The sequence below is a fragment of the Pelobates fuscus genome, chromosome 1 (genome assembly GCF_036172605.1).
Source record: "Pelobates fuscus isolate aPelFus1 chromosome 1, aPelFus1.pri, whole genome shotgun sequence".
NCBI classification, from domain to species: domain Eukaryota; kingdom Metazoa; phylum Chordata; class Amphibia; order Anura; family Pelobatidae; genus Pelobates; species Pelobates fuscus.
The window spans coordinates 253,862,922-253,876,005 of NC_086317.1; the positions used below are offsets into that span (position 1 = coordinate 253,862,922).

Consider the following 13,084-nt stretch of genomic DNA (forward strand, 5'->3'; position numbering starts at 1 on the left):
GGTTTGAACATTTTACTAAAAGTTAGTCAGCCAAGGACACCTCCACCAAATATGGATATATGCTAGGTCTTCTTCTGCAAAGTCAATAGATATTGGGGTTGTTGTGGGATATGCAGTGAAGGTACTTGGGTATAATAGTTTCAAGAGATCAGGCTTTTATGGATAAAATTTTTTTTTTTTCTCATTGGTCCATATTGATTGATATGTTTAATTCCTGTTCCCATTGAGAGGTTTAAGTAGACTCAGTAGGTAGGTCATATAACAGTAGGTTGTTCCTGGGCCATTCAGAGGTCTTTACGTTTTGTCCTAGTATACCACAACATTTATGGATACTGTATATTAGACATAATGTGCTGGAGTATATACTACTCAGCAAGTTGACTGTGCTGGGGTATGTCAAGGAAAAATGTCCTCAGTGGGGGTAAGGAACAAGATTTCAGTAGATGATGGGATCTGATATGTCAAGTAATCTCCTAAAAGGTGCTTATGTACAGGGTAATCTGTAATAGAAGCTACACTATTGAAAAATTGATACACTGGAGAGGATTAAATAGACAGTTTGTGCTTCATTTAGGTATCAAAAACCTTTAGGGTCTCTCCAATAAAGGGTTGAGAACAGTAGGATGGCAGACAATCCTTTAAATGAATCCATGGTAAGGTACTCAGTGGCATCACAGAGCAGCATTGCTTCATGTATATACAAAGAGCGTCAAGTGTGTTCCTCATCCAATCAACTATTGGAGGTAGAAGAGGAAGGCACATGATACTATCCAGTTTTTTCACAACTAGTGTTTCGTATCTCAAACCTGGATACCTACCAGACCAAACAAATTGGCTTAACACTTGGTATAATGCTTGAAATTGCCTGAAATAAACAAAGTAGTTGTGGCAAAATATTAATTTTTAAAATTGCGATCCAACTAAATCATGAAAAAATGGAACATCAACGAGGCAATGTACTTTGGTACTTGTATGCTTAGGTAGGTAATAGAGGAGTCTGGCCACTGTTAAGGGAAAATGCGGTTTCAATGATATTGCCACATGAGAAGGGAGATTTAAATTTAAAATGTACAATTTCGAGAAATCACTTTTACAATTATAAAGTGCAAATAAAGAACCTGTGGCTTCTAATAAAGCGAGGCTGTATCTTGCGTTAAGTGATTTCCTCAGTCTTATTGTTTGACCTAATAAGCAAGAGGAAATGTTCTAAATCTAAAATAAAATAAAACCAAAAGAGAGCATCCCACCACAAATATATGCATTTTCTCGCTGTGCGGCCACTGGAAAGTCATATAGTGACATTATATGCTGCATCATTGCAGGTGCCAGAAGTAGCCTAGCAAGGACCTTTGTTAGGACCTCCCAGCACACCCTTAAAAGCCATTTAAAAATAAAAAAAAACAAGTGAGGATCCCCAGCAGACACTCCACCCTAATACTATTGTAGTGGTGATAATGAATGGATGAGTGTGTGACCTGAATGAATGAGTGTGTGAAGGCTAAAAATGTAAAAAGTGTCTTTAGAAATTAATGCGTTGATTTAATAAGCTTTCAAAATGATTCTATACTGTTCGAAAAACTTCCTAAATTATTTATCTACAAAAATTCCTATAGACTTTAAAGGACCACTATAGTGCCAGGAAAACACACTTGTTTTCCTGGCACTATAGTGCCCTGAGGGTGCCCCCACCCTCAGGGACCCACTCCTGCCGGGCTCTGGAGAGAGGAAGGGGTTAAAATCTTACCTTTCTCCAGCGCCGGGCGGGGAGCTTTCCTCCTCCTCCTCTCCTCCTTCCTCACGACGTCATCGGCTGAATGCGCATGTGCGGCAGGAGCCGCGCGCGCATTCAGCCGGTCTCATAGGAAAGCATTTACAATGGCTGGATTAACCCTCAGTATAAACATAGTAGTTTCTCTGAAACTGCTATGTTTATAAAAAAAAAAAAAAGGGTTAACCCTAGCTGGACCAGGCACCCAGACCACTTCATTAAGCTGAAGTGGTCTGGGTGCCTATAGTGGTCCTTTAATGGTGACTACTTTAGATACATAATTTGGAAAGTTTTCTAACAGTAGTGAAACCAAACTGAGTTAGTAAATTGAGTCCTACGTTTCAAAAAGTGTGCTGTTGTCCCTTCACAGATGGAGGGGATTTAGCTGGTGATACATTGTAGGAGGGTAGGAGAGACGAACATAAATATGGGATAAAAATGGAGACACAACATAGCATAAATCCGAGTTATATACGTGCCATATAACAGAAACTATGAGGTGTAAACTCACATTGATTAGAGCCTCTAAAAGGACAGGCTCAAATCACAACAGCTTCTGTGCTGTCTGGTGGCACTTTACCCTTTCTTGGTATCAACGGGTGTCCTCAGAGGATAAAAGATAAGAATAAAAACCACTATGGTGAAGTACGTTCTGTCAATAGATGCTTAAACTATAAAGTGCAAGTTACTGCTCACCTTTCTCAGAGCCAATGGAACCTGGCTCTGGGTAACAATGCTTGGGGGCCTGTAAAGAGGGCACCACCGTTCTTTAAAAAGCAGCAGTGGAGGAAGCCGGGGTAGGACTAAAATATAGATTTATTGTATATTAAAACACATATAAATAAACAAAATAAATAATAAACAATAATAATAATAATAAACAATCATTAAAAAATGTCCCAAAAAAGGCTCCTTGTCGAGACGCGTTTCTCCCAGATCACTGGGCTTACTCAATCGGTGTACTCACAGATACTCATTGCCAGAAACACTCCTATACACACACCACGGCAGCATAATCCCCACACCACACATGGTGCATTAAGCCAGCAGACACAGATATTTCGTGGCAAACATGCACACACTCTCGTGTACAAACTCTCAGGCTAGCACGCAGATATATACACTTCAATACACACACAGTCATACACACAGATACACATCTAGGCACACACTCACATATACACACATAAGCATACAAATACATATACACACAAGTACGATCACTGAGGATTCGACGAACAGTGTGTGGAAGGAGCGTAGGGATTTTTTGTCATATTCCTGCACATATGTACCGAAACTTTCAGAAGAACCCTCAGCCACACTACATTGGGGGAAAAACAGATGGCAGTTCAGTTAATAAACTCTTACCAGTTTCTCAGTGTCTGACTGGGCAGTCTGGTTTTTGAGCTGTTGGATGCTTCACACATGCACCTGTGGACTGTAAAAAGTTAGCTAGCGAGGCAGAAATGGCCTGTGGGAGGGTAGTTTAAGATCTCTGGATTATATTATTGGAGAAACACTTCAATATCGTGTATTGAGCTGCATATGCAATGGGTGATTAGGGCCACTAATTTATACTCATTACCGGATTAGTTGCACTTTTGTTATAATAATGTAATAATACTTTCCAGGCATCTCGGAGTTCTCGTTTTAAGTCCCAACACACTCCAGCTCCTAACATGTACCAAATACAAAGTGCATTGTTTTCCAAGAAAGACTTCAGCATGAGCAACTCTAGCATGTTTCAGCAGCCTATTGCTAATAAAGTGGAAGATACGAAAAATAAGACCCCTGCTCCAAATCAGTATGATGTGAGTATCAGGATGTTCACTTCTTTTGTGTTACAGTTATGTGCTACCATAGCAGTTAAAATGTAAGATAAAATAGTACAAGATACAGAGAAAATTTGGTTGCACCTTTCTACGTCATTTGAAATGGAAAATGAAGTGTAAAAGTGAGCATGTATATCAAGGGGAGCTATACATCCATGGGCGTCCGCAGGAATTTTTCCAGGGGGGGCATAATTGTAATGACATGGGTTAAACCGCTCTCAAATGGTAACTCCAAAAAGCCTCCTCCAGCTCCAGATCTCCAGGTAGCTCAGTGGTATTTGGCTTCTGAAACAGGAGTGTCAGGAAGTGCAGATTGACGTCAGGCATGGGTGCTGCAGATTGGCTAGATTGGTCAGTTGACGCTCTAAGCCAATCGCTAATTCCCGGTTTATAAAAATGTTTTCCTTTTTTATGAATGGGGAGCTACTGATTGGCTTTGAGTGCCAGTTGACTGCTCTAGCCAATCAGCAACACCCCTACCTAGCAGCACTCTGTGCTTCCTGACACCCAGTAAATAAAAGTGAACACATTCACACTGATAGATTTTTGTTTTTACCTGGGGAGATGAGAAAGTCCAAAGTTTCCCTGCCAAGCCCAGGTACCAAAGCCTTATGATGTGGTGTCCAGAATAAAATGGAGGGTTCACTTCACTAGTCCTTCCTGCTCCAATCTCCTTTTCTTCTTCATTTGACACTGTCTTCTTTTTCTTCTGACACTGTATTCTGACACTCTCCTCCTTGGCGCCTTCTGCTCCTTTACCTTTCTGCTACTTTCTGCTTATTTTGCGCCCTTCTGCTTCTTTCTCTTTCTGATCCATTTCTGCTCCTTGCCTTTCTGCTTCTTCTCCTACTTAACCTTTGTGCTCCTTGCTGTCCTTTTCTGCTACTTGCTACTCTTTTCTGCTCCTTCTCCTACTTTACCTTTGTGCTCCTTCTGATTCTTTCTGCTCCTTTACCTTTATGCTCCTTCTGTCCCTTTCTGCTCCTTGCAGACCATTCCTTCTTATTGTAGGCCCTTCCTGCTCATTGCTGCCCCTTCCTGCTAAGTTCTGCTCCTTCTACTACTTTACGTTTGCTCTCCTTCTTCTGCCCCTTCCAGCTCATTGTTGACCCTTTCTGCTCCTTGATGTCCCTTCCTGCTCATTTCTGTTCCTTCTCATTCTTTACTTTTGTCCCTTCCTTCTCCTTGCTGCCCTTTCCAGCTCCTTGCTGACCCTTTCTGCTCCTTCTCCTTCTACTTTGTGCTGCTTTACCTTCCAGCTCCTTGCTGACCCTTCCTGCTTCTTGCTGACCCTTATTTCTCCTGGCAGACCCTTCCTGCTCCTTGCTCCCCCTTCCTGCTTCTTGCTGCCCCTTCCTGCTCCTTGCTGCCACTTCCTGCTCATTTCTGTTCCTTTGTACTCCTTCTCCTACTTTACCTTTGTGCTCCTTGCTCTCCCTTACATAGAAACATAGAATGTGACAGCAGATAAGAACCATTCGGCCCATCTAGTCTGCAACAGCTCCTTGTTGCCCCTTTCTGCTCTTTGATGTCCCTTCCTGCTTATTTCTGTTCCTTCTCCTTTCTGCTCCTTCACTTACTTTACCTTCCTGTAGGCTGTCTCCCCCCCATCCCTCACTTACCTGATCTATAGGCTGTCTCCCCCCCATCCCTCACTTACCTGATCTATAGGCTGTCTCCCCCCCATCCCTCACTTACCTGATCTATAGGCTGTCTCCCCCCCATCCCTCACTTACCTGATCTATAGGCTGTCTCCCCCCCATCCCTCACTTACCTGATCTATAGGCTGTCTCCCCCCCATCCCTCACTTACCTGATCTATAGGCTGTCTCCCCCCCATCCCTCACTTACCTGATCTATAGGCTGTCTCCCCCCCATCCCTCACTTACCTGATCTATAGGCTGTCTCCCCCCCATCCCTCACTTACCTGATCTATAGGCTGTCTCCCCCCCATCCCTCACTTACCTGATCTATAGGCTGTCTCCCCCCCATCCCTCACTTACCTGATCTATAGGCTGTCTCCCCCCCATCCCTCACTTACCTGATCTATAGGCTGTCTCCCCCCCATCCCTCACGTACCTGATCTATAGGCTCTCTCTCCCCTCCCCCTCCCTTACTTCCCTGATCTATAGGCTGCCCCCTCCCCATGCCTCACTTCCCTGATCTATAGGCTGCCCCCCATGCCTCACTTCCCTGATCTATAGGATGCCCCCCATGCCTCACTTCCCTGATCTATAGGCTGCCCCCCCATGCCTTACTTCCCTGATCTATAGGCTGCCCCCCCATGCCTCACTTCCTTGATCTATAGGTTGCCCACCCCCATGCCTCACTTCCCTGATCCATAGGCTGCCCCCCCATGCCTCACTTCCCTGATCTATAGGCTGCCTCCTCCATGCCTCACTTAACTGATCTGTAGCTTGCCCCCAATCCCTCACTTTCTCTGCATGCTGGGAGTTGCTGGCTGCACTCTGTGCTGCTCCCCTGCAGACTCAGTCAGGAGAGAGAAGCAGGGATAAGATGTAGATTCCTATCCCTGTTTCTCTCCATACACAGCGCCGGCGCCGGTATTGCACTGTATTTTCAATCTCACACGAAAAATAGCAGAACAAGCTGAAAAATCGAGGGATGCCCATGTGTACATCCCCTCTGTAATTAACACAATGGTGGTTTTCTTTTTTAAATAAAAATGCATCTATTCATTTTATTTCCAGGCATCTATCACTTTCTCTCACCCAAGTAACAATGTGTCAGCACGTGCTGCTTTTGTCTCAAAAACAAAACGGGAAATCACAAACTTAAATCATCTGAAAGGACCTTCTCCTTGTAAGTTTTATTGAAGATATGCAAATGTATTCTATATTATTATTTGTCATATGTATGTATTATACTTCCAGAAAACATTGCAATGTGCCTTGTGATTAGAGGCTGGTTGTCACATCTCAGAGCCAAATTGAAATAATTTTCTTGGAACTTGGCCCCAGCATTATTGTGATGCACAAAGTATTCCAATGCATGCTGATTAGCATACAAATAATAGATGTTTTACTTTTTTAGAAGGGGCATTTTTTTAACTATACACATTACAGCTTATTTCTTCAGGCACCATTTCTTGGTTTGTTGAAACTGTTTTCAAGTGGTTTGATAAAACTAGAACAATCCCAGCACCTGCTGCCTGGCCTTACTGCTGAGGTTCGGTTACTGAACAAGTGAAATGTTAGCTTTGAATGGTACTGGTAGGCTGAGAACACTGGGCTAACCAATTTGTGGTATATTCCCAGTTAATCAATCTTTACCTTTATTTCTTAATGCACTTATTATTAAATGATAAATAAGATATTGATCCTCTTTTGGGAGGCTATTAGGGAAATTATGTAATAAAGAACAATCTGGCTCAAAAGGAAGGGTAATGCCAGTACAAGATGGAATAAGGTCTGCAATTGCTTTCCAAAAACTACTTAGTGTAGGGCAAGCCCACCAAATAGTGCCAATGCCTATATCTCAATCATATATGAGGAACTTTAGGATCTACACAAGCTAACTTCACCGGTACCCAATACCATCTGTAAAGCATTTTTCTTGAGTGATCTATATGATCTGAACATAATGTTAGAGATTTGATCCCACTGACTTTCTGAAAGAGTTTCCCCCTATATCTTTATGCCAATCCTCTATATAGTTATGTAAAATTAACTCTGTTGACTTAACCATGTGGGCATAAAGCAAGGAAATAATTTTTCCTGGTTTTTAAGCCCCATACACATTCGTTCAAGGTCCATCAATTGCTGCCCATATTTGTTATTTGGGTCTAATACAAAAAAAGCCTACGCATCCATGACTGAAGTTTTAAATATGAATAATATGCTATATTAGAGAGGTTGTATTTTTCTTTCAAAATTTTTAAATCTACTACCTCTTTGCCATGAATTACCTGATATAGAAATGAAACTCCATATTTCTCCCATAAAATATAATTGAATGTGGGGATAATCAGTGAAAGTGTTGAAATAGGCATAGCAGGTGAAAGGGGCCCATACAATGTATGGCTGTCTGTATAAATCCTACATTTGTACAGTAAGTACCGTTGAATATAGCATTTGGGTCAATTTAGGCCTACGTTTTTTTGGCAGCCATATCAATGACGTTACTTGGCAATTTTGTATCTGGTCCGATTCTATCTGTGCCCAGTGTGGTAAACAAATGCTAGTCTGGGCATTGATAAAAGAACTAATATTGGGTGCACTCATTCCTAGTTGTTGAAATGATTTATATAATATAGAGGCTGCAATTCTCAGGCATTTGTATCCCCAAATTTATGCGTTTACAATTTTCTGTACTTCCTTAAAATAAGTAGAAGGAACCGCGATCTGTAGAGATAAATATTGAAATTTAGGTATAATTACCATCTTTATAGCCGCTATTCTCCCAGACCAGGAGATGAATTTCCCCTTCCACCCTAGTAATAGGTTCTTAAAGGGACACTCCAGGCACCCAGACCACTTCTGCTCATTGGAGTGGTCTGGGTGCCAACTCCCACTACCCTTAACCCTGCAAGTGTAATTATTGCAGTTTTTCATAAACTGCAATATTTACATTGCAGGGTTAACTCCACCTCTAGTGGCTGTCTATTAGACAGCCACTAGAGGTCACTTCCTGGGTTCTAGCACAGGTTTCCTGTGCTAGAGCGTCGCTGGACGTCCTCACGCTGTGTGAGGACCTCCAGCGTCGCTCAAAACCCCATAGGAAAGCATTGAAATGATTTTTCAATGCTTTCCTATGGGGAGACGTAATGCGCATGCGCGGCATTTCCGCGCATGCGCATTAGGTCTCCTCCGCCGGTGAGCGAGATTAGTCTCGCCCACCGGCCGACGTAATCATTAGGAGGAGCGTCGCGGAGGCGGAGACAGCGGCGAGGGACATCGCCGCTGTCCCAGGTAAGTGACTGAAGGGGTTTTCACCCCTTCAGTAACCGGGGATTGGTGGGTGGGAGAGAGAGGGACCCTCCAGTGCCAGAAAAACGGATCGTTTTTCTGGCACTGGAGTTTCCCTTTAATGTCCTTATATAATTTAGTGTAATTAACCTTATATAATTTGCTTGTACTTTGGCGTGAATGCAACCCCTAAGAATTTTAGAAGATCAGATTTCCAATCATATATAACATTTTGTTCAATATTCTGTAGATCCTGATTAGACATATTTAACCCTATAGTGTTCAAACAACAAAGGAATGCTGATTTGGTGCTTAACCAAGACTAAGCAACTACCCCCAGTGCCTAAAATCACTAAACGGCCCTCAAAACACAGTGAAAGAGAAAAGTATAAGGGGGTGCAGAGAAAATATACCCAAATATGGTATACTTAGTATGATGAATGAAAACACCTCCTGAATGTCCTACAATAAAAACATATACATAGTGTGATACTGTTTTAAAAGGAACATAAGTAAATGGAGGGTAATGGGTCACTCACAGTATGTAGAGCCACATAGAGCTGGCTCTGGCTTCAATGGCAGATTAATAATAAGCTTATTCAGGCTTTCAGACTCCCCACCAGGATAGCTTCTCTCCAGCTTTAAGTAATTCAGGATATCCAATATTGTAAAGATAAATGCAAAACTTTACTGGACAAAATACAAGAATAAAATAAGCTAAAATAACATAAATGATGAAAAGTCCAACACTAACGCGTTTCGACCTCCAGGTCTTTATCAAAGTGTGTACAAAATTTCTAGCATCAGTGAAGATTACCATTCAACAGAAAGGTATCCTAATCTCACCTTTTCTGGCTATATTACTGGTCAAAGTGACTAATCTACATATCAAATAGGATACAGTGCAACTAGCTCAATCACTACTTTATCAGTGTTCTTCACCAAATTGCTGATCTTTTTAAATTTGTAATATCACTCTCATTGTTTTTTAGGAGTAAAAAAATCATGTGTATCGTGTGTAGAAGTGTATCGTGTGTTGCTATGTTTTATCAGAGGCTTCCCCAAACTCCAGCCCTCCAGATGTTGCTGAACTGCAACTCCCATGATTCTCTGCCTATCTATTTCATTCATAGAATCATGGGAGTTGTAGTTCAGCAACATCTGGAGGGCCAGAGTTTGGGGAAGCCTGTTTTATCAGAAACGTGCCAAAATCTGAATTGTGTTCTTATGCTTTATCAGCAATTCTAAGTCAATGGTAAACACCTGTATAATGCACACATTCTGAAAAATAATTTTATACCAAAATAAATAAAACATGCTTTTATTTCAGGTCACTATAATGTAAATGATTCGCTAACAAAAGAAGCTCCAAAGGTGTTAATATCATCCTTTAAATCTAATACATATAGAGGCATTTTAAATGTTACACAAAATCCAGGACCTGCGAGCTATGATCCATATAGAGTGCCGGAAGTAGGAAAAAAAATAATCTTCCCGTGAGTACATGTATATGGATGTCATTGACAGTATGTAAAAGATTGTTGAAAAAAATATTTGTGTGTCAGTCTTGCACATTTGTTCCATTTTCTACCTTTTTCACCGCACATACAAAAAAATGAAAACAGAACTTGGCAGGCACAACACAGGTCATTCATTATAAAAAGTAGCACAACTGAAGGGATTATCTAGTTATACAATATACTAGAAAGGTACTCCTATATAGATGGACTATAATTTAATTTGGATATAAGAGATAATATGCTGATCTGCATTACACACTCTAGGTTGCAATATTACTGTGTTATCTAAACACAGACCAATAACCATAAATAAATAAATCGGTAAATGCAACCAATTACACGTTCCTGCACGACCACACTGCACAAAATAGCAAACAATAATGTTCACGCAACAACATACATAAAATATATAAGGTGATTCATGTATGACTTCTTAACCAGCTAGACACATACTCTTACATCCATGTATAGTTACTAATTAACAGTCTGTCTTGTTTTTATGAATACTCCTACAGTCAAAGGGGTTTTCTTAACCTGCTATCTAATACTCGCCCACCATACACCTGGTATTGGGTACTGTGCATGGCAAAAATTTAGATCCCATCTGATGTTAGGCTTAGTCTGTTTAGCCTGTTGTATTTCTTTGCTTTTATTCAAAAAGTGAGGCTAATTTATCCAGGTGTTTCAGCCATTGTATACATTGACTAGATGTGGGACCTATGTAAATTTGCGGAGACTTTATTTCTTTTTTCTGTACCGTATATTTGATTGCCTCAATAAAACAACGATTGACAAGAAAAATAAAATATGATATACACCCTTCACTTTAAAGGAAAATGATTATTAAGCACCCCATGAGCACTTTAGGAGTAGATTTTTTCAGACTCCAGGATGTTGTGTCAACATAAACAATAGATCAAAAAACAGGATGAACACTGAGAGAATACTGAGAACATAAAACAGCTCAAATAGCTTGCTCTTTGGTGGGTCCCCGCCATGATCTCATGATCTCAAGCTGGTTTTAGCTCATCTTATACTATTACAGAGAGAGAACCTAAGCGGTATGCATAACAGACTATGCCGCCCAAAAAGGAATTCCACACCCAAAATGCAGGCCGGCTCACTCTGCACGAGAGATATAGCAACCCCAGATGACCGTTTCATCCTTTTTATACCTTGTCAGGGAGATATAGCTGATACCCCTCTAGGCACAGTGAGCAAGGGGTCCACGTCTGGAATACCCTTCAAACAACAACAACAACAAGAGCAAAAAACAAAATGCAAGAGGATATTCAGAATTGCCAACAGCACATAAAACATAAAAATTAGAAATATAAATAGTATTACACACTTTATTATGCAAAACTCTTTAAAAACAATTAAAAGGCTTACAAGCCTGTCATGCCCAAAATTACTTTTGATTTTTTTTTTTTTTAAGAGCTTACAATTTTAACTATGCATTGTGCTAACAGTTTTGCTAGCACGTGTTTAGATTGGAAGAAAAACATATTTACAAATATTTTTTTCTCCCAACTGTCAATCAATTCTTCTGCAGAGACTCTATGCCGAATAATTGCTTGATAAAGGAGAGCAGAGGAGACTACCCAAAGGCTCCATGCATAGCAACCACACCACATCTATCACTATGTTCAGATGCTGGCACCAAAGACAGCGTGTCAGCATCACAGCATCATGGAGGAAGTTTTTCCCGCTTGTGGGTTTGCCAGAAGTGAGAGTGGACTAGAGGTTGTTTCTTCAGAAGTGTAACACCCACCTCTGTAATAAGACCACAGCAAGGGATCAGAAAGTCAAGAAAGGGGTAGCAAGTTCAGTGAAAATACTTGGTTGAAAGATTTCTTGTTAAAACAATGAAAGTTTGCAAGTAGGAAAAGTAGCCATGGCAAGTGACAAAACCACTGCATGTTTTTGGGAATGGATATTATCATAACGTCCAACATTTCAAATAAACAAAGAGGGACATTTTCATTTTATGGGGTGTGAGTGCGGATGTAGGGCAACAGTAAAGGCTACTGTGAGGAAGTGTTATTCTAAAAAAGAACAATGTTTCTTATTTACACTGATTTCTAAACACATTTATTGTAGTTTAAAGACACATTACTGTGAGTATTATTGCTGTGAAGCTCTGTTATACAATGCGACACACCAACAATATAGAGCTTCTAGACAAGAGGCACATTAAAATAGAAAAGAGAGACAGAGGGATTTATGGATTAAAATAGGTACTGTCCCTCCTAAATAGGAACACTTGGGATGTATGTATTATGAGCAGGGCCATCATCATAGCATGCCAACCATGAAGGTTGTCATGGGCCCGGTGGTCCTGGGGTCCATAGCAGTGCCACGGGTTACTATGGCAATGCTCCGCACAGCACGCAGGCCGGTCTTGCGAGAGTTATAGAGAGAGAAACTGGAAAGGACAGAGTGTGCTGCGGGCCCCGCTCTGCAGTGTACAGCAGCTGGCTCCCTCCATCATGCCACCAGTCCACCAGGGAATGTGATCTCCCCCCCTCCCTGGCCAGGTAAGAAGCAGGTAAGGGGGAATAAATTATACACAAATAAATAAACAAACATGCTTTTAACCGCTATTTTACACACAAACACACACACACACATTACATCCTTACAACAAGCACACTCTGCAATCACTACACACACTACATTCACGACACACACTTTGCACTCACTACAAACAACTACATTCACTATACACACTCTGCTCTCACTACAAACACGCTACATTCACTATCCACATTATGCATTACTACAAACACACTACATTCACTATACACACTCTGCTCTCACTACAAACACGCTACATTCACTATCCACATTATGCATTACTACAAACACACTACATTTACTATACAAACTCTGCATTCACTACAAACACACTCCATTCACTATAAACAATCTGCACTCACTACAAACACACTACATTCACTATACACACTCTGCACTCACTACAAACACACTACATTCACTATACACACTCTGCATTCAATACAAATACACTCAA

The 13,084-nt window shown here is 41.0% G+C and overlaps 1 protein-coding gene across 1 annotated transcript in view; it reads left to right on the forward strand.

Moving 5' to 3' along the window:
- STPG1 (sperm tail PG-rich repeat containing 1) overlaps positions 1-13,084 on the forward strand; it is a 144,756-nt gene that overhangs the window by 70,799 nt on the left and 60,873 nt on the right. The window contains exons 5-7 of the mRNA XM_063444564.1: positions 3,400-3,579; positions 6,311-6,422; positions 9,858-10,023. Of these exons, the coding sequence (XP_063300634.1) occupies positions 3,400-3,579; positions 6,311-6,422; positions 9,858-10,023 (458 nt within the window). The remainder of the gene's footprint in view (positions 1-3,399; positions 3,580-6,310; positions 6,423-9,857; positions 10,024-13,084) is intronic.